The 23,716-nt window shown below is 44.0% G+C and overlaps 2 protein-coding genes across 2 annotated transcripts in view; both read left to right on the plus strand.

The window, feature by feature from the left end:
- The first annotated feature begins 3 nt into the window (after positions 1-3).
- On the plus strand, positions 4-7,795 carry TXNDC2 (thioredoxin domain containing 2). Its single transcript, XM_069568652.1, has one exon. The coding sequence runs from the start codon at positions 3,398-3,400 to the stop codon at positions 5,282-5,284; it is 1,887 nt and encodes a 628-aa protein (XP_069424753.1). The 5' UTR covers positions 4-3,397; the 3' UTR covers positions 5,285-7,795.
- A 4,360-nt stretch (positions 7,796-12,155) lies between these two features.
- The window catches only part of VAPA (VAMP associated protein A), a 48,620-nt gene continuing 37,059 nt past the window's right edge, over positions 12,156-23,716 (plus strand). Inside the window, exons 1-2 of the mRNA XM_069568654.1 lie at positions 12,156-12,274; positions 20,852-21,046. The gene's annotated coding sequence lies outside the window, so the exon portion shown is untranslated. The remainder of the gene's footprint in view (positions 12,275-20,851; positions 21,047-23,716) is intronic.

Consider the following 23,716-nt stretch of genomic DNA (forward strand, 5'->3'; position numbering starts at 1 on the left):
TCAAGTTTGTCTTTTTCTTACTATAATGTTGGGTTGAATAATCGCAATTTTTTAAGTCAGTTGCTGGCAATGGGAGGAGGGATTGGAAGGCCAATGTCTCTAAGCTTCAGTTTCCTCGTATATAAGATGCAGAGTGTAATTCAAGTGCACCCTTACCCACAATTCTGGAATCTCAAAAGCCTCAGAAGGGACTTTTTCTGAAGTTTGATACAGACTCCTCTGGCTGTAGAATCACAGTTGAGCGGATGTGATGTGCTTTGTAGTTATTCATCCCACCAAGGAGAGGGGCGACGTCTGCACGTCCTGTTGCAGAAATCCTGCCGTTTGCTCATCGGTTGATCCTTGGCTCTGCTGTAGGCTCTGTGATCGATGCACCAGATTGCTGTCAGAAAACCCAAGCAAGATTCTGAGTTCCCAAAACCCCTGCCCCCAACGTGTCACGCAAGGTATGATAGCCACCATATTCCTGAGGAACTGTCCGTGGGGGCTCTGGGCAACCAATGGGGCTGTGTGTACACAAATTCCACCACCCTAGGGGTCTGCTGAGTGGGCTGCACGGGTTTCACTCGACAGAGAACACCTCTTTCAGTCCTGGCACTGAGCCGATGCTCATAAACGACGCTCGAGTATAGTGACCTGCTTTGCCCCAGCTGCTGCACCAGGTGTTTTATATCACATGACCTTCTGTTTGCACAACCCCTTCATCAGGCAGATACCATGATTGCATCCATTCTACAAATAAGGAAACTGAGGCCCAGGAAGTTAGTAAGTCGCGTAAAACCATACACTAGGAAGAGCTGTTGTTTAGTCATTAAATTGTGTCTGACTCTTTAGTGACTCCTTGGATGTAGCCCACTAGGCTCCTCTGTCCATGGGACTTCCTAGGGCAGGAATATGGAGTGGGCTCTCATTTCTTCTCCCGGGGATCTTCCTGGACCAGGGATCAAACCCACATCTCCTGCATTGGCAGGTGGATTCTCTACCACTGAGCCACCAGGGAAGCCCAGACTAGGAGGAGAGGAGGAGCCAAATGTCAGCTTCTGTTATTTTTTCCTTTTTCAATTAAGATTTTTTTAAATGGATTTTTTAGATTTTCAATTAAAGATTTAATTTTCAATTAAGATTTAAAAAAATTTTTTTAATGGAGATATAATTAACATATTAGTTTCAAATGTACAACATAATGATTCTATATTTGTGTATCTTGTGAAATGATCACCATGTAAGTCTAATTAACATCCATCACCACACATAGTTAAAATTTCTCTTTCTTGTGATGAGAACTTTTAAGATCTACTCTGTTAGCAATGTTCAAATATGCAGTGTGGTATTATTAATGATTAATTACATATTAATATATTGATTAATTATAGACACCATGCTCCTGGGGGATTTCAGCCTAAGGAACATGGTTTTACTCTGGTGACAGCTCTGTCTTCAATTCCTGCCCTTTCTCCATAATATGTAGGTACACAGGGCTGTGCGAACTCTGGCTGGTTGTGGGTACACAGGGCTGTACGGACTTGCTGTTCCTGAGCCCCCTGCCTCCTGCCAGTTCCCAGGTGAGGTGGTTGGTCTGGCCTGGTCCTGGAACTGGGAACTGTTAAGGATGGAGGAGGCTGTCTGGGGCTGGGGCCCATGCTGTCACCCACTGGTCAAGCCTGTGCCCCTGGTCCTTGCCTCTCACTGCAAATCCCCCTGCACTGTGGCTTCTTTGTTCTTGAGCTTCTCCTGGTTAGAAGAACACAGCCCCACTTGGGATGTGAGGACCTCCCTGGCCCAGCAATCTGCCTATGATCCTTGCTGCCATGGGCACATGGAGCCCACATGGCTGTGCCATTTCCTAGCCTTCCAGGGCGTGCGGGAGGCAGATGCTCCTTCGCTTCCAGCTCTCCTCTGAACACATCCAACCTGGGTCCTTGCTGGGGCTTCTGCCTGGAGAGGGGAGGCCAGGATTCTCTGTCACATGGATGGGGGACCATGTTCTCACTACTGCCTCTTCTCAGTTAGGGAACTCCTCCACGTCGTAATCTCCCTTCCCAGCACCCAAACCAGACATCTGACCAGCAGGTAGGACTCTGCAGAAGAGGGTGATGCAGTTGAGAGGAAACCTTGTTGTTTAGTCGTTCAGTGTGTCCAAATCTTTTCAACCCCAACTGCAGCACACCAGGCTTCCCTGTCCTTCACTATCTCCTGGAGTTTACTCAAAGTCATGTCCATTGAATGAGTGATGCCATCCAAACATCTTATCCTCTGTTGCTGCCTTCTCCTTCTGCATTCAATCTTTCCAAGCATCAGGGTCTTTTCCAATGAGTTGGCTCTTTGCATCAGGTGGCCAAAGTATTGGAGTTTCAGCTTCAGTATCTGTCCTTCCAGTGACTATTCAGGGTTGTTTTCCTTTTAGATTGACTATTTTGATCTCCTTGCAGTCCCAGGGACTCTCAAGAGTCTTCTCCAGCACCACAGTTCGAGGAGATCACAGAGGAGACCTTAGTAGATGGTTGTGGTGGCCAAGTCATAAAGAGAAGGCTGTGGCTGGGGAGGACCTGGAGGAAGGGGGTAGGAAAGGTGGTTTCAAGTCATCTCCCTGGCAGGCAGCCCAGCCCAGTGTCAGGAGTGTGGGCTCAGAACTTGCCCCACAGATGAGCTCTGTGACCTTGAGTTGGTCCCATAACTTCTCCAAGGCTGAGTTTTCTCACTTGTAAGGTGGAGATCACAATGGGACTTACCTCAGTGGTTTGTTGTAGCAAATAATGCCTGTGAATTCATTTCAGGGACTGGGCATGGCCCCACACATAGAGCAGCCCTAAAACCCAGAGTGTCATGAAACTCTCAAATGGGACACTTGTGAAAACAGAGAGGGCAGGCCGGCTGTAGGCTCCACCCCAGTACAGGTTGTTACTCGACATATGATGTTTGGTTGGAGAAGGTTGAAGAGGATGGCCTTGCTGGTGCCATGAGGCACCTGTGAAGTAGGGGTGGGTAGAGACCAGGAACTGGAAATGGAAAGTGATGAAGCTGGGGTCCTGGAGGAACCAGAAATGAGGTCAGACAACCAAGGAGAAACAAATGAAGGTGAGGATAAAGGTCAGGAGGAGGGAAGGGGGCTGCTTTGGGGACCTGTGTGCTTAGAGGGTCAGCTGCAGTGTCAAGCTAAGCAGAGAAGTTTGTAGTTAAAGGGAAAAAAGCCTAGGTGAAGATTACATGTAATCACAGGCTGCTTGGTCTTGTGTGGAATATGAGTATGCAAATGAATGTATCAGTTAGAAGACTACTTTCCGCGCTTTAAGAAGGACGCCTGCCAATCTTCCTTGGAGTAGATGATCAGAATGCTTTTGTTTCTTCTCTGATAGTTTTATTTTTATCTTTTTCTTCAGAAAGTCCATTATTACAGGTTATGCCCAGCCATGTGACTCTCCAGGTCCCAGCACACCCCCTGGAGGCCTTTGTCCATGAGGTCAGCAATGTTCAACGTACACATGTGGGGGCATCCGAAGCCCTGCAGGCCGTGCACACACTCCCACCTGAGCAGAGCGGTGACACCCCCAGCTCTTCAGCCCAAGTTGTCCTGCCTAAGCAGGGGGACTTTCTCAATTCCTCAGCAAAAGCCATCCCGTCCGAGCAGGCTGACACTCCCAGTTTCCCACAAAAAACCATCCTATCAAAAGAGAGGGAAATTCTCAATTCCCCCCAGAAGAACATCTTGCCCAAGCAGGCTGCCACCCCCAATTCCTCAACCCAAACCATTTCACCAAAGCAGAGTGACATTCCCAATTTCCCAGAAAAAAACATCCCACCAAAAGAGGGTGACATTCTTAATCCCCTCAGTAAAACCACCCTGCACAAACAGGCCAACAACCCCAATTCTTCAGAAAAAACCAAGCAGGGCGACACCCCCAAGCCCTCAGCCAAAATCATTTTGCCCAAGGAGGCTGATGCCCCCATCTCCCCAATCCAAACCATTCTGCCCAATCAGAATGCCTCCAAATTCTCAGAAAAAGCCATCTCAACAAAAGAGGGTGACATTTTCAACTCCCCAGCCAAATCCATTCTATCATGGCCAGCTAACTCCCCCAATTTCCCAGCCAAGATCAATCCATCATGGCAGGCTGACTCCTCCAAGTTCCCAGCCAAGATCATCTCACTCAAACAGGCTGACTCCCCTAACTCCCCAAACCAAATACCCCCACCCAAGCAGACCGACTCCCCCAGTTTCCCAGGCAAAATCATTCCATCACAGCAGGCTGACTCCCCCAAGTTCCTGCTCAAAACTACCCTGCACAAGCAGGTGGACATCCCCACTTCTTCAGAAGAAAGCATCTCACCCAAGCAGGGCAATGCCCCCAATTTTCCAGCAAAATTCAGTTTGCCCAAGAAGAGCAAAACCCACAAGTTCACAACCAAAGCCATTCTGTCCAAGCAGGGTGACACCCCAAAGTCCTCAGCCAAAACCATCCTGCCCGAGGAGGGTGAGACCCCCAAGTCCTCAGCGGAAACCATTCTGCCCAAGGAGGGTGAGACCCTCAAGTCCTCAGCCAAAACCATTCTGCCCAAGGAAGGTCAGGCTCCCAAGTCCTCAACCAAAACTGTTCTACTCAAGGAAGGTGAGACCCCCAAGTCCTCAGCCAAAACCATTCTGCCCAAGGAGGGTGAGACCCCCAAGTCCTCAACTGAAATCATTTTGCCCAAGGAGGGTGAGACCCCCAAGTCCTCAGCCGAAACCATTCTGCCCAAGGAGGGTGAGACCCCCAAGTCCTCAGCCAAAACCATTCTGCCCAAGGAGGGTGAGACCCCCAAGTCCTCAGCCAAAACCATTCTGCCCAAGGAGGGTGAGACCCCCAAGTCCTCAACTAAAACCATTCTACTCAAGGAGGGTGAGACCACCAGGTCCTTAGAGGACACAGTCTGGCCCCCAGAAGGTAATAGCCCGCAGTCAGAGGAAGACACAGAGCTCCTGGATGGCAACCTGGTGAAGGTGATCCTAAGCAAAGACGACTTCGAGGTGGCGCTAAAGGAAGCTGGGGAGCAGCTGGTGGTCGTGGACTTCTCTGCCACGTGGTGCCAGCCCTGCAAGACCATCAAGTCCTTCTTCCAGGCCCTGGCCCTGAAGCACAAGGATGTGGTGTTCCTGGAAGTGGATGCCAACGAGTGTGAGGAACTGGTGAGAGAGTGCAAGGTCGATTGCGTTCCAACCTTTCAGTTTTATAGAAAAGAAGAAAAGGTGGGCCAGTTTTCTGGTGCCCTGCACGAAAAACTTGAGACACTCATTACAGAATTAAAGTAATCACGTGTTCCAAAAGTGTTAGAAATAGTCGGCTATTCATAGCTTCTGATTTTCTTATATATGAAAAAAGATGAGGGGTGACGAAAGTGTGTGCGAGTGGCACCAGCTCGTAAATCAGGAACATTAACTCTACCCTTTCTGAAAAGCCCTAATGCCTGTTGTGCCCATGTTCTTGTTGATGGAACGGGTGTGAAATTATAATATCATTTCCTCTGATTTAGATGGGAAGTCTGGCTGTCCTACCTCCCCCCACCTTTTTTTTTTTTTGGCCGCACTACATGGCATGTGGAATCTTAGTTCCCCAACTAAGGATTAAACCTGTACCCCTTGGATTGGAAACCCAATCTTAACTGCTGGACCATCAAGGAAGTCCCTGTCCCCTATTTTTTTAATCTTGATTTTTTATTTTTCACTCACTCTTGAAAAGTTTTCTTTCACTCACTCATTTAGTCCTAGTGGCAACATTGGAAATTTAGATAATTCTTTTGTTGTTGTTGTTCAATAGCTAAGTTGTGTCCAACTCTGCCACCCTATGAACTGCAGCATGCCAGCTTTCCCTTCCTTCACTATCTTCCAGAGTTTGCTCAAACTCATGTCCATTGAGTTAGTGATGCCATCCAACCATCTCATCCTCTGTCACCCCCTTCTTCTCCTGCCCTCGATCTTTCCCAGCATCAGGGTCTTTTCAAATGAGTCAAACAGGAGATGGCAAGAGTGAACATCAACATTTTAGGAATCAGTGAACTAAAATGGACAGGAATGGGATAATTTAATTCAGATGACCACTATATCTACTACTGTAGGCAAGAATCCCTGAGAAAGAATGGAGCAGCCCTTATAGTCAACAAGAGTCCAAAATGCAGTTCTTGATTGCAGTCTCAAAAGTGACAGTGATTTTGGTTCATTTCCAAGGCAAACCATTCAACATTACAGTAACAAGTCTATGCCCCAGTCTCTAATGCTGAAGAAGCTGAAGTTAAATGATTCTATGAAGACCTAAAAGACTTCCTAGAACTGACACCAAAAATATTATTCTGTAGAGGGACATGATTTAATGATAAGTGGGAATTTCTTTTCTGATGTTCATGAACCTTTGGGATTTCTGATAAGATACTTTTGGAAGTAAAGAATTTGAAGGAGTCACATATCTAACCTCCTTCATGTACAGGAAGTGCTACGGCGACATCAGGGAATTTCACAGGCTCTGTAAACCTCTAAAGGGTTCATTGGTGTCAGAGCTGAGATGGAGGCCATGGTTCCAGATTTTAAGTTCGGACCTCTTTCTACTGACCCATGCTCACACTATCTGAGACAACTCGAAACTTGTGGTTTGCTGCTACCAAGAGCTTTATGATTCAAATTTCAGTTAGTGTGACCCTTGCTGCCATTATGACATCAGCACCCTAGTAACAAGTTCCTGCTTTGTGGTTCTGGTGACTGGGTTTCCAACACCTGCTCTCAGGCGTCTCAGACTATGTGTGTATGTACGTATATGCATATGTAAGTACTCGTATGGGCTTCCCAGGTGGCTCGGTGGGAAAGAATCCCCTGGCCAATGCAGGAGACACAGGAGATGCAGGTACTGTTCCTGAGTCAGGGAGATCCCCTAGAAGAGGAAATGGCAACCCACTCTAATATTCTTGCCTGGGAAATCTCATGGACAGAGAAACCTGATAGGCTATAGTCCATGGGGTCACAAAGAGTCAGATACAGCTGAGCATACATACATACACACACACATATACATATATTTCATGTGTATACATGTAGTTAAGGGAGGGGTACACAGCTCTGGGAAGACAATTCTGGGGGCCTGAGACACTGGGAGCAAATGGGTGGCTCTTGAGGGTCTAGTTTGATCCATGGAGGAAATCTACACCATAAGAGAATTGGTCCATGCTCCTCAAACCACCTACCTCAGCACCATTCTCTTGACTGGACAATAATCAGACAGTGGCCGGGACAGAGTCATGTTCTCTACTCAGAAGACTCAAATATGGACACTCCATTTTGCTAACTAAGAATCATGTACTATAAAAAATGAGCCAAGCAGCTGTTGTCACCTCTAATCTTTAGCATGAAGGAGAAATAAGACACACTTCTAATTAGGAGCGTGATTCCAGATAATCGTCTTGGCTGTGAATGACGATAAATTTAACTAGAGTCTTTGTAAGAATCAATGGAAAATCTGTTTGAGTTGATAAGAGAACTTGACAAAATGGTGGTATTCAGAGAATATCCAGAAGTCAATAGTGTCCTTTTGATTCAGTGATAAATGATTGGGAATCTTCATGGGAACATAGTGATGAAAAAATAAAATACCTGGCAACAGTCCTAACTAGAATGGTCAGGATGATTAAGACTAAATCTCGAAGTTTGAAGACATAGTCAACAAGTAGGTCTAAATGAAGTGAGACAAGATATTGATTCTTTCCACTTAATTAGTAGACTATAATTCCCAAGCAACATTTCAATGAGTCATTGGGAGAACTTGAAAAACATACTTAAAAATCATAGATAAGAACAGATAGGAAAAAGTCTAAAACGAGAAGTAATGCAGAGAAATTTGCCCCATAATTAGTATATAGTATAATTATAGTGCTGCTGCTGCTGCTGCTAAGTCTCTTCAGTTGTGTCCGACTCTGTGCAACCCTATAGATGGCAGCCCACCAGGCTCCCCGCTCCCTGGGATTCAGTACTCCCAGAAAAGAATACTGAAGTGGGGTGCCATTGCCTTCTCCAATGCATGAAAGTGAAAAGTGAAAGTGAAGTCACTCAGTTGTGTCCGACTCTTCGAAACCCCATGGACTGCAGCCTACCAGGCTCCTCCATCCATGGGATTTTCCAGGCAAGAGTACTGGAGTGGGTTGCCATTGCCTTCTCCGATAATTATACTAATATAATACTAATATGTCCTGGGTGTAATTTGGAAGGACTGATGCTAACTCTGAAACTTCAGTACTTTGGCCACCTCATGTGAAAAGTTGACTCATTGGAAAAGACTCTGATGCTGGGAGGGATTAGGGGCAGGAGGAGAAGGGGACGACAGAGGATGAGATGGCTGGATGGCATCACCGACTCAATGGATGTGAGTTTGAGTGAACTCCGGGAGATGGTGATGGACAGGGAGGCCTGGGCGTGCTGCAGTTCATGGGGTCACAAAGAGCTGGACACGACTGAGCGGCTAAACTGAACTGAATATATATATAATTAGTATAGTCATTGTGTACAAGTGTGGTGATACCAATAGTAGTGTTGAGGAAGGAAGAAAAGACAGCAATGAGTCATAATAATAACCAAAAATCAGAATTTGGTGTGTAAATAGTAACATAGGAAAAAGAAAATATTTCAGTTCAAAGGACGATGACTAGATTATTATATTTTTAGTTGTATAGCAAAATGTAGATCTTTGGGAAAAAAATCAGTTGGCATCCTTATTCCCATTCGAGATACCAAATAAATAAAAATTGGATTGAAAATTAAAAAATAAAACATGAAATCATTTAAAAATTGAAGAAGATTTGGTTAAATCTTCCACCGATCTGATTCATGTACAGGAAAAGAATTTTTCAAATACAAGTGCAATTAAAGACTTCTGAACATGTAAAACATTTAAACATTCTCATGCCAAATTAGAAACACAATAAGAAATAAAAACTGAAAAAATATTTGCCAAATATATGACATAAAATTCAATGTTTTTATTCTAAACAGTACTCTAGCAAATCAGTAAGAAAAATGGAGCACCCCAACCGAAAAGAAAGCCAAAGACACAGTTTATATTAGAGTAAGAACAAGTGGGTGATAAACACGGACATTTTTTACTGATAGGAAAATACAAGCAAAAGTCACCAAGACTTTGATAGCAGAGTTCACTGGGATACAGGAAAACAGCCACTCACCAGCTGCCAAGAGTTAAGATGCTGCAAAGCCTTGAGACACAGCAGGATAACAAAGGTGCAGACCCTTTGTGAACCTGAGCCTGTGCACCCATCTGCCAGGACACAATTCTACACACTGTGGGATTAAACAGACACGTCTCTCTCACAGCCTTGGGGGCCGGAAGTCTGAGATGGTTCCTTGTCACTGTTTTGTCTTCATGCACAGGCCCGGCATCGGTGTGCCCAAACCTCCTCCTCTTATGACACCAGTCAGATTGGATTAGGGCCTATCCTAACAGCTTCATTTTAGTTTAATCAAGTCTTTGAAGAGCTTATCTCCAAACACAGTCATTTTATGAGGTACGGGGGCTGGAAATTCAATGTGTGGATTTGGGGGAAGACATAATCTAACCCTTAGCAGCTCCAGCTGAGGCTCAGGGTCTGGCTTCTGGGCTGCATCTCAAAAAAAAAAAAGGTCATTTCCAGGGAGATGTAGGAGCTCACATCTGGACACTGCCAATCAGGGAAGGGGGTGGCCTAAGAAACTCTGCCTCAGGGCCCCATGGAGTCAGCCCAGCAGTGCCAGCGGGGGCTTCTCCAAAGGCCCGGGAGGGCATGGTGCCAAGCGGTCTGTGGTCCCCCTGGAATGCAGGCCTTGAAGCACAGACTGAAAGACCAGGATGCTGAGGCCACAGGTGCAGTGAGGCCAGTCAGTGTCCATTGCTCCAGACAATTCCCCCACCTTGAGAGAAGCCTCGGGGGCTGGGAGGGCCCGTCACCAAGCTCCCATACCGCAGGGTGGAAGGCCTGTGCTGACCTCTTACCCTCAAGCAGGCTGGCCAGGGGGAGGCGGTGTCAGATCCCCTTCTGCTCCCCCTGCAGGAGGGAAGGGAGTGAACTCAGGGTGGTCAGGACCAGGTTAAACCAGCATTTCTCAAACCACGGGTCATAAAACCACATGCAGAGCTGCTAAACACCCAGATGTCCAGGCATCTGTTCTTGAGAAATTAGATTCAGTTGTACATCCAATCGGATTTCCCCTGTAACTATAGGCCTTAAAAATAAATAAACTCTATGCTTTATTCAAAACACAAATTATAACACTCGAGTTTCATGAAAGACAGCACACGGAACACAAATCCAAAGAGAGTAGGAAACGCTTATGAGCTAGGCACTCAGAAAGATGCAAAGGATACGAACAGGGTGAGAGAATTTGGGGGTCTGCTTTTGAAAGTGATGCTTTAGAAATGCATTTTTCTCCAAGTGTGAACAATTTAATTTCATGGTGGGGATCCACACAGAGGTTGAATTCATAGGGGATTCATCCTGTTCCTCGGATGCTTAACATGTCTGTCTGTTTGAGGCAGAAATGTTCAAATGTTTCAAATAAATTATACTCAGTAAATACGTAAAAGATGTTCATAGATTGTTGCTTAGAGAATCCCACTGGGATTTGGGGCAGGTTTTTAAGATCTTGCAAAGTAATTATGAAATGGTACTTTCCATGGAGATAGAAGTTGACTAAAAAACAAAATAAATCAAGAAGTACAAGGAGAAGGTAGCTGCAAATTCTAAAATAATAGTGGCACTTTAATCAGGAGCTCCTTTATAACTATGGTGAAAAAGAGCCAGCCACGGCAATGATGAATATAAGGATCAGTGTAGCAAGGAGCCAGGTAAAGCTTCACGGTCCAGGAAGATCAAGATTTTCAGATTCTAGAGCAGAAAAAAATGATTGATTTGAGTATATGAAAGCATAGAAAGTGGTGAAAATGAGGTTAAGGTTGGTAAGGAGAGGCAGTGATTGAAACGAAAGAAGGTGAATTGTTAAAACCGGGAGAAAATGTGATTTTTCTGTTGCCTATCGGTAGGAATTTCGGTGCTTTTAAGCTTGAACGTCGAGTCGGCTTCTTTTAGGTTAAGATGGTGATTTCAAGCAAGAGTGAGATGTGACCTGGGAAGATGGGAGAGGAGCAGGGTCGCTCCGGCATTGTGTCCGTGGTCTTGATTGCCTTCACTAAACATCCAGGGGCCTCTGGCCTCCAGACACCACTTACTGGTGGGGTTTGAGGAGGGTGGACAGGAGGGCAGCTTGAAAGGCAAAGCTAAATGCGGCTCTGATGACTCATAGATCAATATCTTTCACGGACATTAAGATGGCTTGGAGGAAGTCACCAGCCAGCTAATGATTCTCAGAAATGGCAGATGAAGCCAGTCACCTCCCAGAGAAGGTTTTAAGGAGATTTCCTTTAAATCATGCCAGTTAAGGAGGGCCAGGCTGTGGTGTGTTGTTATGCTCTCACGGACAGCCAAGTAACTGGAATCAGAGAAGCCTCTTAGTGAACCAATTCTACATCAGTGGCTTTTGGGGGCTCTCCTTCCTATGTTCATCTCCTTAAATAATTTTATCTCTCCCTCTGAGCTTGAAATCACTCCTATGATAAAGGTGATTACTTTCAAATAAACTTTGTTTTTGTATCTGAGATTTTTTTTTAAAGCATTTACAAATCTGAACAATAACCTCACTTCATTTTGGATTTTTACTTTCATATATGCATTTAGATGTAAAGATGCTAAAATAAAATCGGGAGTTTTGCACACTGGATAACAGCTACCAGCATTTCTCCTCTTTAAGCCCCACCCATGGTACTAATTCTTTCCTTACAGGCTTTACAAAAAAGGGCCAAGATTTATCATATATATGGTTCAGTCACTACACATGTTTATTGCTGATATTCGGGTTGAAGGCAGAAAGATGGGTGCATATGTCAGAAACGAGCTCTATTCAGAGCCAGTCAAGAAACTGTTTTGAATACAATGAATTCTTTGAAATCATAGGTTCTCCTCTGGGAAAGCTGTTTAGAGGTTCATAGGAAAACTCCTCTGTTTCCAATTAAAATTAATAAATTGATTTGTAATTCTTAGGACTTTCCTACGCCTCACTGACTTGGTTAAATGTGAGATCTTGATAACCCTTGTTTATCTCCCAGATGGAGATTACAGGTCTTTGCACCACTTCAAGTGAATTACATCCAAACGTCTGCTCTGTAGGAGGGAAAAGTTGAGCTGACCAGCAGGGGCATGGAGACTTCCTGCATGCAGGTCAAGGGTGAGTAAGGTTCCTCTCATTTCTGGCAGCAGAGGATGTCAACAAGAAGAAAATGAAGCAGTGAAGATGAGACCCAGGAACTTGGGAGGGGTCTGCAGAAGTTGCCAAAGCCACAGGGGTGATCTGTGGGTATAATATGGAACCTGGTTACTGGACATGGGAATAAGATGAGCTCAGGGGAGATGACGAGGGAAAGGATGAGAAGCAGAGGCAGTGGTCAAGCAGCGACAAGTGGGGCAGAGGTACAGGGCAGCGATGGGTCATTCTGGCTTCAAGGCCAAAGTCAGGACAGACAAAATCTGATGCTGCTCTTTAATGCCTTTGTTGTGTAGGCGCTCAGTCATGTCTGACTCTTTGCTACTCCATGGACTGTAGCCCACCAGGCTTCTCTGTCCGTGGGATTTCCCAGGCAAGGCTGCCATTTCCTCCTCCGAGGGATCTTCTCCACCCAGAGACTGAACCTGTGTCTCCTGCATTGCAGGCGGATTCTTTACAGCTAAGCCACCGAGGAAGCCCTGCAACACACTCATGATTTCTTAAATAAATCATTGGGCTACACCAGAAATCTAGACTTGTATGGCTTATGAAGATGTGGGAAACTGGATGGCTGTAACTAGAGTGTATTTACCAATCTGACTCTAAACTAGGTAATAGCCTGGGTGGCCAAAAACTCCATCTGAAATACAATATGTTTAATACTGTAATGGGGTTTGCCATGCCTGATGAAAGACAATACAAAGTTTGCTAATGTGTGGGGGAAGGAATGAGCTGGGTCTGAGGCGGCCTTGGGTATTCTGTGTACTTCAACTTCTGATAATTCTCAACCCTATTATTTAAAAAAGAGAAAGACACCTAGATTTGTTTGATAATCACTGGTGAATTTACACATAACTTAGGTAAATGTTACTTTTCACAATACCTCAGTTATTTTTATAAGAGAATTAGAGACAGGGAAATAGTTTTCACATCATATAAAACAATCAGTTGATTAAATGTCTTTTATGTTTTCAATGAATAGTAATTATACCTTTTCCTGTTATTACATTTCTCTATGTTGGGTTATTTGTCAGAGATGATTTTAATCAAATTCTGAAGTTGATGTGAAATTTGTTAGTACGCACAGTAGGGGACTAAACAGTGGCTCCAAAAGATATTAGATCCTAACCCCAGGAACCTGTAAATGTTACCTTATTTGGAAAAAGGGTCTTTGCAGATTGTGATTAAATTCAGGGTCTTGAAATGAGAAGATAATCCATAATTATCTGGGTGAATCTTAGAGGTCTTCAGAGTGGAGTTATCCAAGAGAGGTAGAAGGTGACTCAACATACACACACACAGAGACACGCACACGTGCATAGGAGAAGGCCATGTGAATATGGAGACCAGCTAAGGACTGCCAGCAACCACCAGAAAGTGAAAGGATTAAAGAACAGATTCTTCTCTAGTATCTCCAGAGGGGTTGCAGCCCTGTTCACACCTTGACTTTGGACTTCTGGCCTCCAGAGCTCTGGGAGAATAAGTATCTGTTGTTTTAAGCAACACTTAGTGGTTATTTGTTACAGAGGCCACAGGAAACTAATATGCTGCTGCTGTTAAGTTGCTTCAGTTGTGTCCACTCTGTGTGACCCCATAGATGGCAGCCCACCAGGCTCCTCTGTCCCTGGGATTCTCCAGGCAAGAATACTGGAGTGGGTTGCCATTTCCTTCTCTAGTGCATGCATGCATGCTAAGTCACTTCAGTCATGTCCGACTCTGTGCGACCCCATGGACAGCAGCCCACCAGGCTCCTCTGTCCATGGAATTCTCTAGGCAAGAGTACTGGAGTGAGTTGCCATTTCCTTCTCCAGTACTAATATACTAATATACTAATGAATGAAATAATTTTACTGTTTTGCAATAGGTGCATATTTGCATTGCACATTTGCAATGTGTTCAGTTCAGTTCAGTTCAGTTGCTCAGTCATGTCCTACTCTTTGCGATTCCATGAATCGCAGCATGCCAGGCCTCCCTGTCCATCACCAACTCCCAGAGTTCACTCAGACTCACATCCATCAAGTCGGTGATGCCATTCAGCCATCTCATCCTCTGTCGTCCCCTTCTCCTCCTGCCCCCAATCCCTCCCAGCATCAGAGTCTTTTCCAATGAGTCAGCTCTTTGCATCAGGTGGCCAAAGTACTGGAGTTTCAGCTTTAGCATCATTTCTTCCAAGGAACACCCAGGGCTGATCTCCTTCAGAATGGACTGGTTGGATCTCCTTGCAGTCCAAAGGATTCTCAGGAGTCTTCTCCAACACCACAGTTCAGGAGCATCAATTCTTTGGTGCTCAGCTTTTTTCACAGTCTATACACGACCACAGGAAAAACCATAGCCTTGACTAGATGGACCTTTGTTGGCAAAGTAATATCTCTGCTTTTCAATATGTTATCTAGGTTGGTCATAACTTTTCTTCCAAGGAGTAAGCGTCCCTTAATTTCATGGCTGCAGTCACCATCTGCAGTGATTTTGGAGCCCCCCAAAATACAGTCTGACACTGTTTCCACTGTTTCCCCATCTATTTCCCATGAAGTGATGGGACCAGATGCCATGATCTAAGTTTTCTGAATGTTGAGCTTTAAGCCAACTTTTTCACTCTCCTCTTTCACTTTCGTCAAGAGGCTTTTTAGTTCCTCTTCACTTTCTGCCATAAGGGTGGTGTCATCTGCATATCTGAGGTTATTGATATTTCTCCTGGCAATCTTTTGATTCCAGCTTGTGCTTCTTCCAGCCCAGTGTTTCTCATGATGTACTCTGCATATGTGTTACTGCACCTGAAATAAGCATTTCTAGCATGATGCTTTCTTTAATGGTCTAAGAAGTTTGTATTCTGTCCAGTTATAAGAATATTATTCATACACATCTTTTAATTATTTTCGTTCATCATAGGGTCAGGTAGAATGGACATGTTGACTATTTTTTCATAACCCACAAACCATTGCATGCAAAATACAATTGTATGTTTTATTATATTTCTCTTTTTATTTAGCTCCTCTGCTAGTTTTCTGAACCAAGAGGATGGTCAATATCACAGGTCCCAAATGAAAGATGATCTACGAATATTTTTTTGACAAGAAGATTTTAATTGTTTAAAAAATTTAATTTTATTCAAGTTTGGTTGATTTCTCTGTATATGTATGTATATTCTTTTCCATGGTAGTTTAACACGGAATATTCAATATAGTTCCCCGTGCTGTATAGTAGGAACTGTTTAGCACAGTTTAGGAACTATTTATCCATCATATATATAATAATTTGCATCTACTAATTCCAAACTCCTAACCCACCCCTCCTCTAAACCCCCTCCGCCTTGGCAAACACCAGTCTGTTCTCTATGTCCATGATTCTTTTTTTATTTCATAGATAAGTTCATTTGTATCATATTTTAGATTCCACACAGAAGTGATATCATATGGTGTTTGTCTTTGTCTTTCTGACTTACTTTACTTAGTATGATAATCACTAGGTCCATCCATGTTGCTGCAAATGGCATTATCTTATTCTTTTCCATGGCTGAGTAGGGTTCCATTATATACATGTACCATATCTTTTTTATCCATTCAGGAAGATGACCTATGAATGTTAACACATTCATTGGAAGGCAAACAAAGCTATAGGAAAACAGTGGTGTTGGAGCAGGAGATATTTCTAGGCCTTCCCCCTGGATGGGTGAAAGGGTATGCACTGGAACGAAGGAGTAGTTAGCCAACGGAGCTGCCGGTGCTCCGTCCAGGATCCACTGTTGGAAGAGATGCTGAATCCCCAGGAGGAAAGAAGGAGCACCGCAGTGATTCCCTCAAGACTACCCCCAGAGGGACCTCTGGCCGTTGACTCAGGCCACTGCATACCAGGGAGAAGGAAACACCCAGATTTTCCTGTGTTTGGGGCACAGTCTTAGCTAACATGTATACTGCAGACAGAAATGCCACCAGATGTGTTCCCTCAGCCTGGCCCCTGCTACAGGGTGCTTTACCAGTGGCCCCCTTACCACCACACCTGCCACCTGACGGTCGTTTTCTTGGGCCCTGAGTGTAAAATGCACATCTCAATGATTTCCTAAGAGGAATGTAGAGTCAGGGACCAAGCACCCTCTACTGCACTGCCAACATGCAGTAATTTATGTGTAAATATAAATTCTGGAACTTACATAATCATTTCCAAAATTGCACCATTAGGTTGTCTGGGCAGGCACACACTAATTTCAGCTTAACGTATTTCTTCTGAAACTGAACCACAGTATAAGCTGGATCAGTGATAAACCCCACACTCTCCGGGCTGGACTTTACATGAAGCTACAGACTCTTAAAGGACAAGTCATTCACTGTAAAATCCACTGCTAGCATCTGAATTGTGATTTCATTCCCACTCTTTAGCCTGACAATTCTTCAAAATTCATGTTTCTATTGATTTTTGGCCAGATTAAAAATAGGAATAATTATATCTTGGTTGCCACATGCTTGTTTTATTTCTCTGAGCTTGTCAACTTACCCTCCTGGGCAAGGACAAAGGGCAAGAAGCAGTCTGGCGGCTCAGCCTGCTGCTGACTCTGGTCAGGGCGCAGTGCGGGTGACACAGGCAACCCTGGAAGGTGAAACTGGCCGGAGGAGGAATCGATGCTGCCGTGGAGCCCGGATGTGTGTGTCACTTGTCTTTGCCAGCAGGCTCCAGCCCTGGGCTCAGTCATTTAAAGAGAGCTGGGAGGTGGTAAATGGCGTGTGAAAAAGATAGGCATGTGTGTGTGTTTTCAAGGGTTCCAGGCTTTTTTTTTTTTTTTTAATCACCTTTGTAAGGAAGTAAAACCTTGAAATCACTGAGGCTAGGATAAATTAAGTTTCTCAGTCTTTTTTAAAAAATTGAGGTATAGCTGATTTACAATGTTGTTTTAAATTGTGCTGTACAGCAAAGTGATTCAGTTATATGTATATAAAATATATTCTTTTTTAAAAAATATTCTTTTCCACGGTAGTTTATCATAGACTATTGAATATAGTTCCCTGTACTTCCCAAGTGGCGCAGTAGTAAAGAATCCACCTGCCAATGCAGGAGACATGGGTTCGATCCCTGGGTCAGGAAGGTCCCCTAGAGAAACAAATGGCAATCCACTCCAGTATTCTTACCTGGAGAATCTCATGGACAGAGGAGACTGGTGGGCTACAACCCATGGGGTTGCAAAGAGTCAGACAGCACTGAGCATTAAGACCATTGAATGTAGTTCCCTGTGCTATTCAGTAGGACCTTATTTATCCATTCTATATATAATAGTTTGCATCTGTCTAAAAGCTCTTTAGTTCCAAGGAAGGTCCTCCATCTGAGGAAGCAGCTTGGTGAGTTTCTGTGATACAGCTGTGTGATTGCATTGGAATAAAATTAAATCTACATACTTGGCTTTGATTTCTATTAAACATATAACAAGTGGACAAGGGCTAAAGCCATTGTACCAAGTAAAGTGCTGAGGATACAGTGTTAATGCTTCCTCTATCAACTCAGGCTTCCCTGGTGGCTCAGAGGTTAAAGCATCTGCCTGCAATGTGGGAGACCTGGGTTCCATCCCTCGGACAGGAAGATCCCCTGGAGAAGGAAATGGCAACCCACTCCAGGATTCTCGCCTGGAGAGTCTCATGGACGGAGGAGCCTGGTGGGCTACAGTACATGGGGTTGCAAAGGTTCGGGCACGACTGAGCGACTTCACTTTTTACTTCACTTCACTATCAACTTGATGTACTTCTTTCATCATACAAACCTGCCAGATGAGTTCATGGGGGGTCAGTAGGGTCTGGCCACACCTCCAGATCCACTCAAAAGATGGTTGACTCCAGGGTTCCTGCCCACCTCACAGGTGTTCTGGTGGTGGTGTGTGAACTCATCCCATCCACATTTAGAATGAGCTTTCCAGGTTCCTGATTGTAACTGCTCAGGCCCCAGAAGGCTGGTTTTCTACATAACCCTGGGGTCACCCAGCCTTCACTCGGGTCACAGGCTTAACCCACATGAGTACAGGTCCTTGCTTATCTCTGCGCTGAAAAGTGACCTGCAAATGCACTCTTATTCTTGTTTTTTAATGTCATGGTTAGAAACTTACTTAATATGCTGACAAGATAAATCCAGACTTGGGCAACACACAGGGATCAACAGGACAGAATTTCTGGACAGAATTTCTTTGGAAGTAACTATTTGTCAGAGTGTGCTGTTGAGTCTCCAGTGGGATCAGCTTCATTTTTTAAATTATTTTTTCAGATACGTTTATGATTCTAAGGAGATAATGCAACTATATAACCTCTAAAAAGGAGCCAAAAATGAATGTTTACCCCACCTGAGAATGAGCAATTATGAAGTAAATAACAGCAATGATGACATTTACTATCTTACGAGTGCCAGACATTGTATTCAAATGTTTACAAGGCTCTTTTCCTTTAATTTTTACAACAGTAAATAGTTGTATTATCCCCTTAGAAACTAAAAGGCCAGGAGTTGAACCCAGATTGGAGTGAGCCTAAGCTCAGATCCCCAGTATTGCTTTTAAAAGGCCAGGATAGTGATGTAAAAAAAAGCCATTGAGAAGGAAGATGGCCAGGGCTCTGTTACAGAAGGACCTGATTAACTGTGTGCACTGAACAAAAGAAACGCTTTCATTCTTTTATTTTATTGTGATAAAATATCTCTGACACGAAATTTACCATTTTAACCATTTTTCCAGTGTGCAGTTCAGTGGCAGTCTGTCCCAAATAAGACCTCAAGCAACAATTGAAATTAATGAATTAAAAAAAAACAAAACCCACCAAGGTCTCATTTATCTTCTGTTTTTGAAGTGTCTCATTAAGAAGATGACATTTGGTTGTGGATTTAAATGTCTAACAACTTATATATGTATATGACTGATATTTCAAAGGAGCTATCAAACTGTAGGATCTGTCTTATAACAGTCATTTATTAAAAGCTCAGTGTTTGCCAACTATCACACTGAGCACCTTGTACTCATCAGCGAAAGTAAACAGAAGTCGGAATGTTGCCATATTATAGATAAGGTAATGAGTATAATTGCACAAACAGGGCAAAAAGTGAGGGAGCCTGGATTCTAGTATCAGTTCAGTTCAGTTCGGCCGCTCAGTCATGTCTGACTCTTTGCAACCCCATGGACCGTAGCACGCCAGGCTTCCCTGTCCATCACCATCTCCTGGAGCTTGGTCAAACTTATGTCCGTCGAGTTGGTGATGCCATCCAACCATTTCATCCTCTGTTGTCCCCTTCTCCTCCCTGAGAACCCCAAGAACAGTATGAAAAGGATTCCAGTATGTTGATTAGCAAATATGTGATGTCTGCCCTGGGTCCAGGTTTTGGAAGGCTCTGCAAAGAAGCCTGTGTGTTCAGAGATTACAAGGAGTCAGATAACATCAAATGTGGATTTATTGTTCATAGGCATCTTTGGATTTCTTCTTGCTTGCTTTCCTTTATGAATAAGTGTATTTGGGGACTTCCCTGGTAGTCCAATGGTTAAGACTCTGTGCTTCCAATACACGTGGTATGGGGTCGACTGCTGGCCAGATTGCTAAGATTTCACATGCTGCGTGGCGCAGCCAAAAACTATTTCTAAAAGGAATAAATGTATTTGTAGGAGAAAATACATAATTAACTGCAGAGAATCTGGGCTTACAGGGCCCCTGGTCTTTGTAACCTAGAGAAAGAAATGGAATGAACAGGAGGAGAAGACAGATTCAATGGGAAAGGATGGATTGAGGAAAGTATACAATTTTGGAGGCCAAAACTGCTGACCCAAGCAATCCAAGGAGACATACATATATGCCTCTTCTTTAGTCCCTGGTGTGGAGAGGGATCTAGCATTTGGTGAGGCTGGGGGCATTGGGGGTGTGGGGAGATGGACGCTCTTCTAAGTCCCTGATTGGAAATGTGAACTGCTACAACCCTTTGGAAGAAATGTGTGCTATACGTATCAAAATAGGAAATAGGCTTGATCCAGAGGTTCCCACGACTGGGCTTCTCCCTGTGGAAATAAAAGCATCTCTGTGGAAGTAAAAGCATCTTGTGGTAAGGACACGTTTATTGCCGTGCTGTTTGTTGGGATAAAAGCCTACATCAATTTACATGTTCATCAATAAGGGAACAAGTGGTACCATAGTAGGGTCATCTATTCTGTGGATTCAGCTATTAAAAGACTGAGTTAGATCTTTGCCAATTGACCTGATTAGATATCCATACTAAACTGTCAGGTGAATAAAGCAACTGGATATGTTTTTATATATATTATAAAAATTCTTATTAAAAAAAACCCCAAACAAACTAGCCATATTTTTCTAAGTCTGGATAAATTTGGGGAGCGGCACACAATCCAGACAGTTAACGCTGGTCACCTGAAGTGGAGTCACAATTGCGAGATTCAAGAGGAAGCTTCTTATTCATATGGTCTTGGGTTGTGTCACTTGTTACAATAACCACATATTGCTTTTACAGAATAGAAGATTGAGAAAACATTCTTCAAATCGTTTCTCATAAACAAAGATTGTTCCTTATTGTTTTAACTGCTTTCCATAGTCATACAAGGGGCTTCCCCGGTGGCACAGCGGTAAAGAATGCCTGCCAATGAAGGAGATGCATGTTTGATCTCTGGGTGAGGAAGACCCCTGGGGGAAGAAACGGCAACCCACTCCAGTGTTCTTGCTGGAGAATCCCATGGAAAGAAGAGCCTGGCGGGCTATAGTCCATGGGATCCCGAACAGTTGGACATGGGTGAGTGACTGAAAGGTATCCCGGGATACATTTTTTTTTCCTAACTCTTCTTCCAGCATTGATTTTTATCTGGTGAAGCTTCCACCTGCCTTCTCTTGGAATCTCTATTTCTCACAGAAGTCTGAAAAATACGCTACAAGGAGTACCCCCACCATACCCACACTTTCATCACTGCTTCCCTGGGGTGCTTCCTGACCTCGTGCTCGTTGCGGGTGGTTCTCACTCTCCTTCATATCTGAGTGTTTTAGAAAGAGTCCCTCGTGCGCAGTGACTGTGTTCCATTCCCGTTTTACCCCAGCTCCCCCTTTTACACCCTTAGGTGGATGGTTGCTGGTCTTTGCCTTGTAAGACCGCTCAGCAGATTTCTACGCCTCTCACCTTTCTTGGTCCACTCCTGGCTTCCCCGACACCTCCTTCTCTGCAGCCTCTACTATTACCATAGGCAGGAAGCAGCGCAATTAGGTGCTTACACAACGTGGGGGAGGGGCAGGCTCTCTTGGGCAGCTGCTGCCTATGAGGCTGCAGGTCCGACCTCTGACTCGGGGAGCTGGACTTTGCACTCAAGCAGGAGCCGCAGCCTCTGCTGATCCTGCACTACTTACTGCCTCTGGAGACCAGATTGCCGGAGTCTGGGCACTGGATCGCTGCTGCAGAAAGCGTCAAGGCTCCCCACTGCCTCCCAGAAAACAGATAGGGGCAGAGAGCTGGCCTCTGCCTCACTTTCAAATATCCCAGGAGCCGAACTGACTGGTTGAACTGATGCCAAGAACAGAATCCTAGCTGGAAAGGAGCTATTTCATGCTTGTGTCTCCTCTTCAGATGGAGGGGCAGAGGCCATGTCTACTGGCTTACCCCTGAATACCCACCACGTGCTGGGCAAGGCAATAATTTAACATCGATAAAGTATTAACTCATATGATTCTCACGACAAATCTCGGATGGAGCTTTTGTTATTCTTTCCTACTTACAAATGTAGAACAGGCACAGAGAGGTGAAGTCAGTTGCTACAACCACACAGCAGACAACGGTACTTGAACCCAGCCTGTACTCTATATACTTTACTGCCTCAGTATCTGTTGAAGATATGGTCATTTAAATGTTTACTGAAATAAATTAAGCAGAGAATTGTCCATAAATTCATAATTATAGAGCATCTCTATAGTAAAGGTTAACATATTTAAAGATGGAGAAGACAATTGTACTTTGTTATCATTTGTACTGGAAATTGGTAGTGGGGTTTTTTTTTTTTTAATTCTATCCAAACTCCTAAGAGATAATCTATACAAAGGTGAGTATTACTCATGATTCAAGTTCGAGGACTCTGTGCCTCTTGGACACCTGAAAACTTGGGAGTTAAAGAATATGCTTGAGTATATTTTTGGTTATTTTCTTAAGGCATCTTTGAGAAGCTGTGTGTCAATGTAGAAACAACAGAAGTCAGTTACACTTAAACAGTTGTTGCCTTAATCACTTTCAAATGTCATTTTATTGTGGCTTTGGGAAGAGTGAAAATGCACAGAAGAGAAAACTGGGCAATTCCTCCCCTCCAGTTTAGGTCTATTAACTGACATGAGATGCTCTCAGCTATGTTTTCATTTCCATATTTAACAACAAAGGTAACACTTGCCAGCTGTTATGAGGTTGTTCTGAGTAGCGTGTGATGTTTGTAAAGTTCTTCGAAGTTTAAGAAGAAAGGTATTAAAAAACACCAAAGCACAAACAAGACCTCACTGGTGGTCCAGTGGTTAAGACTGTGTGATTCCAATGCAGGGTGTGTGCTTCAATCTTCGGTCAGGGAACTAAGATCCCACACACCATGTGGCAAAAAAAAAAAAAAAAAAAAAAACAAACCCTAAAAAACGAAAACAAAGCACAAAGTGCACTGTTGAATGAGGGGTAGGTGATTCAGGGGGACTCTGAGTCATTCACAGTGTGGTGCTCTAAAATAGTAATAGAATAATTCTTCTAAAGAAGTTTCACGTATTCTACATATCAAACCAGATATGTAGATTCTTATGGGTTTAGACTCTATTCCATTTTTGAAGCTATACTGCAAAGAGAAAATCAGTTGATTGCAGAGGCGATAACTGAAATAGGCAGAGGTTTCTGAATGATACAGATGTGGAAACTGCAATATATCCATTTCCAGCTTCCTCCTGAACTCGGTGGTGAATACGCCAACCTGTCCCACAGCAGAGAAACTGGCAGAGCCTCAGCCTGCTGGGTCTGCTACCAGGGGTTTCCAGTCAGCTAGCTGGGAGACAAGTGTTCACCTAGTCATGGAGGGGCCAGTCAGCCAGGCTAATTTACCCATGGATTAGAGTTCTGCAGCAAGCTGAAAAGGAACTTGATTTTGTGATAGCTTAAGGGTCATCAGTTCATGACTAAACATATATGGTACCACATACCATGGGGAGATTGCCAACTTCAACTATTTTGTTTTTAAATCTTAAAGCCTCTTGAACAGATTTTCTGTATTTTCCTTTAATGAAGTTTCAAAATAATTTTGTGAATAGAAGAAAATCAAAGGATAGGTAGATTTAGAAGGTGCTTTTCAAATAATTGGCGCCGTGGTAAAGAATCTGCCTGCTAAGGCAGGTGACATGGTTTCCATCCCTGGGTCCAGAAGACCCTCCTGGAGAAGAAAATGGCAACCCACTCCAGTGTTCT

This window comes from Ovis canadensis, chromosome 23, assembly GCF_042477335.2.
Source record: "Ovis canadensis isolate MfBH-ARS-UI-01 breed Bighorn chromosome 23, ARS-UI_OviCan_v2, whole genome shotgun sequence".
Lineage (NCBI taxonomy): Eukaryota > Metazoa > Chordata > Mammalia > Artiodactyla > Bovidae > Ovis > Ovis canadensis.

Coding starts and splice junctions, on each gene's coding strand:
- TXNDC2 (XM_069568652.1), top strand. CDS start 3,398: ATGCCCAGCCATGTGACTCTCCAGGTCCCAGCACACCCCCTGGAGGCC.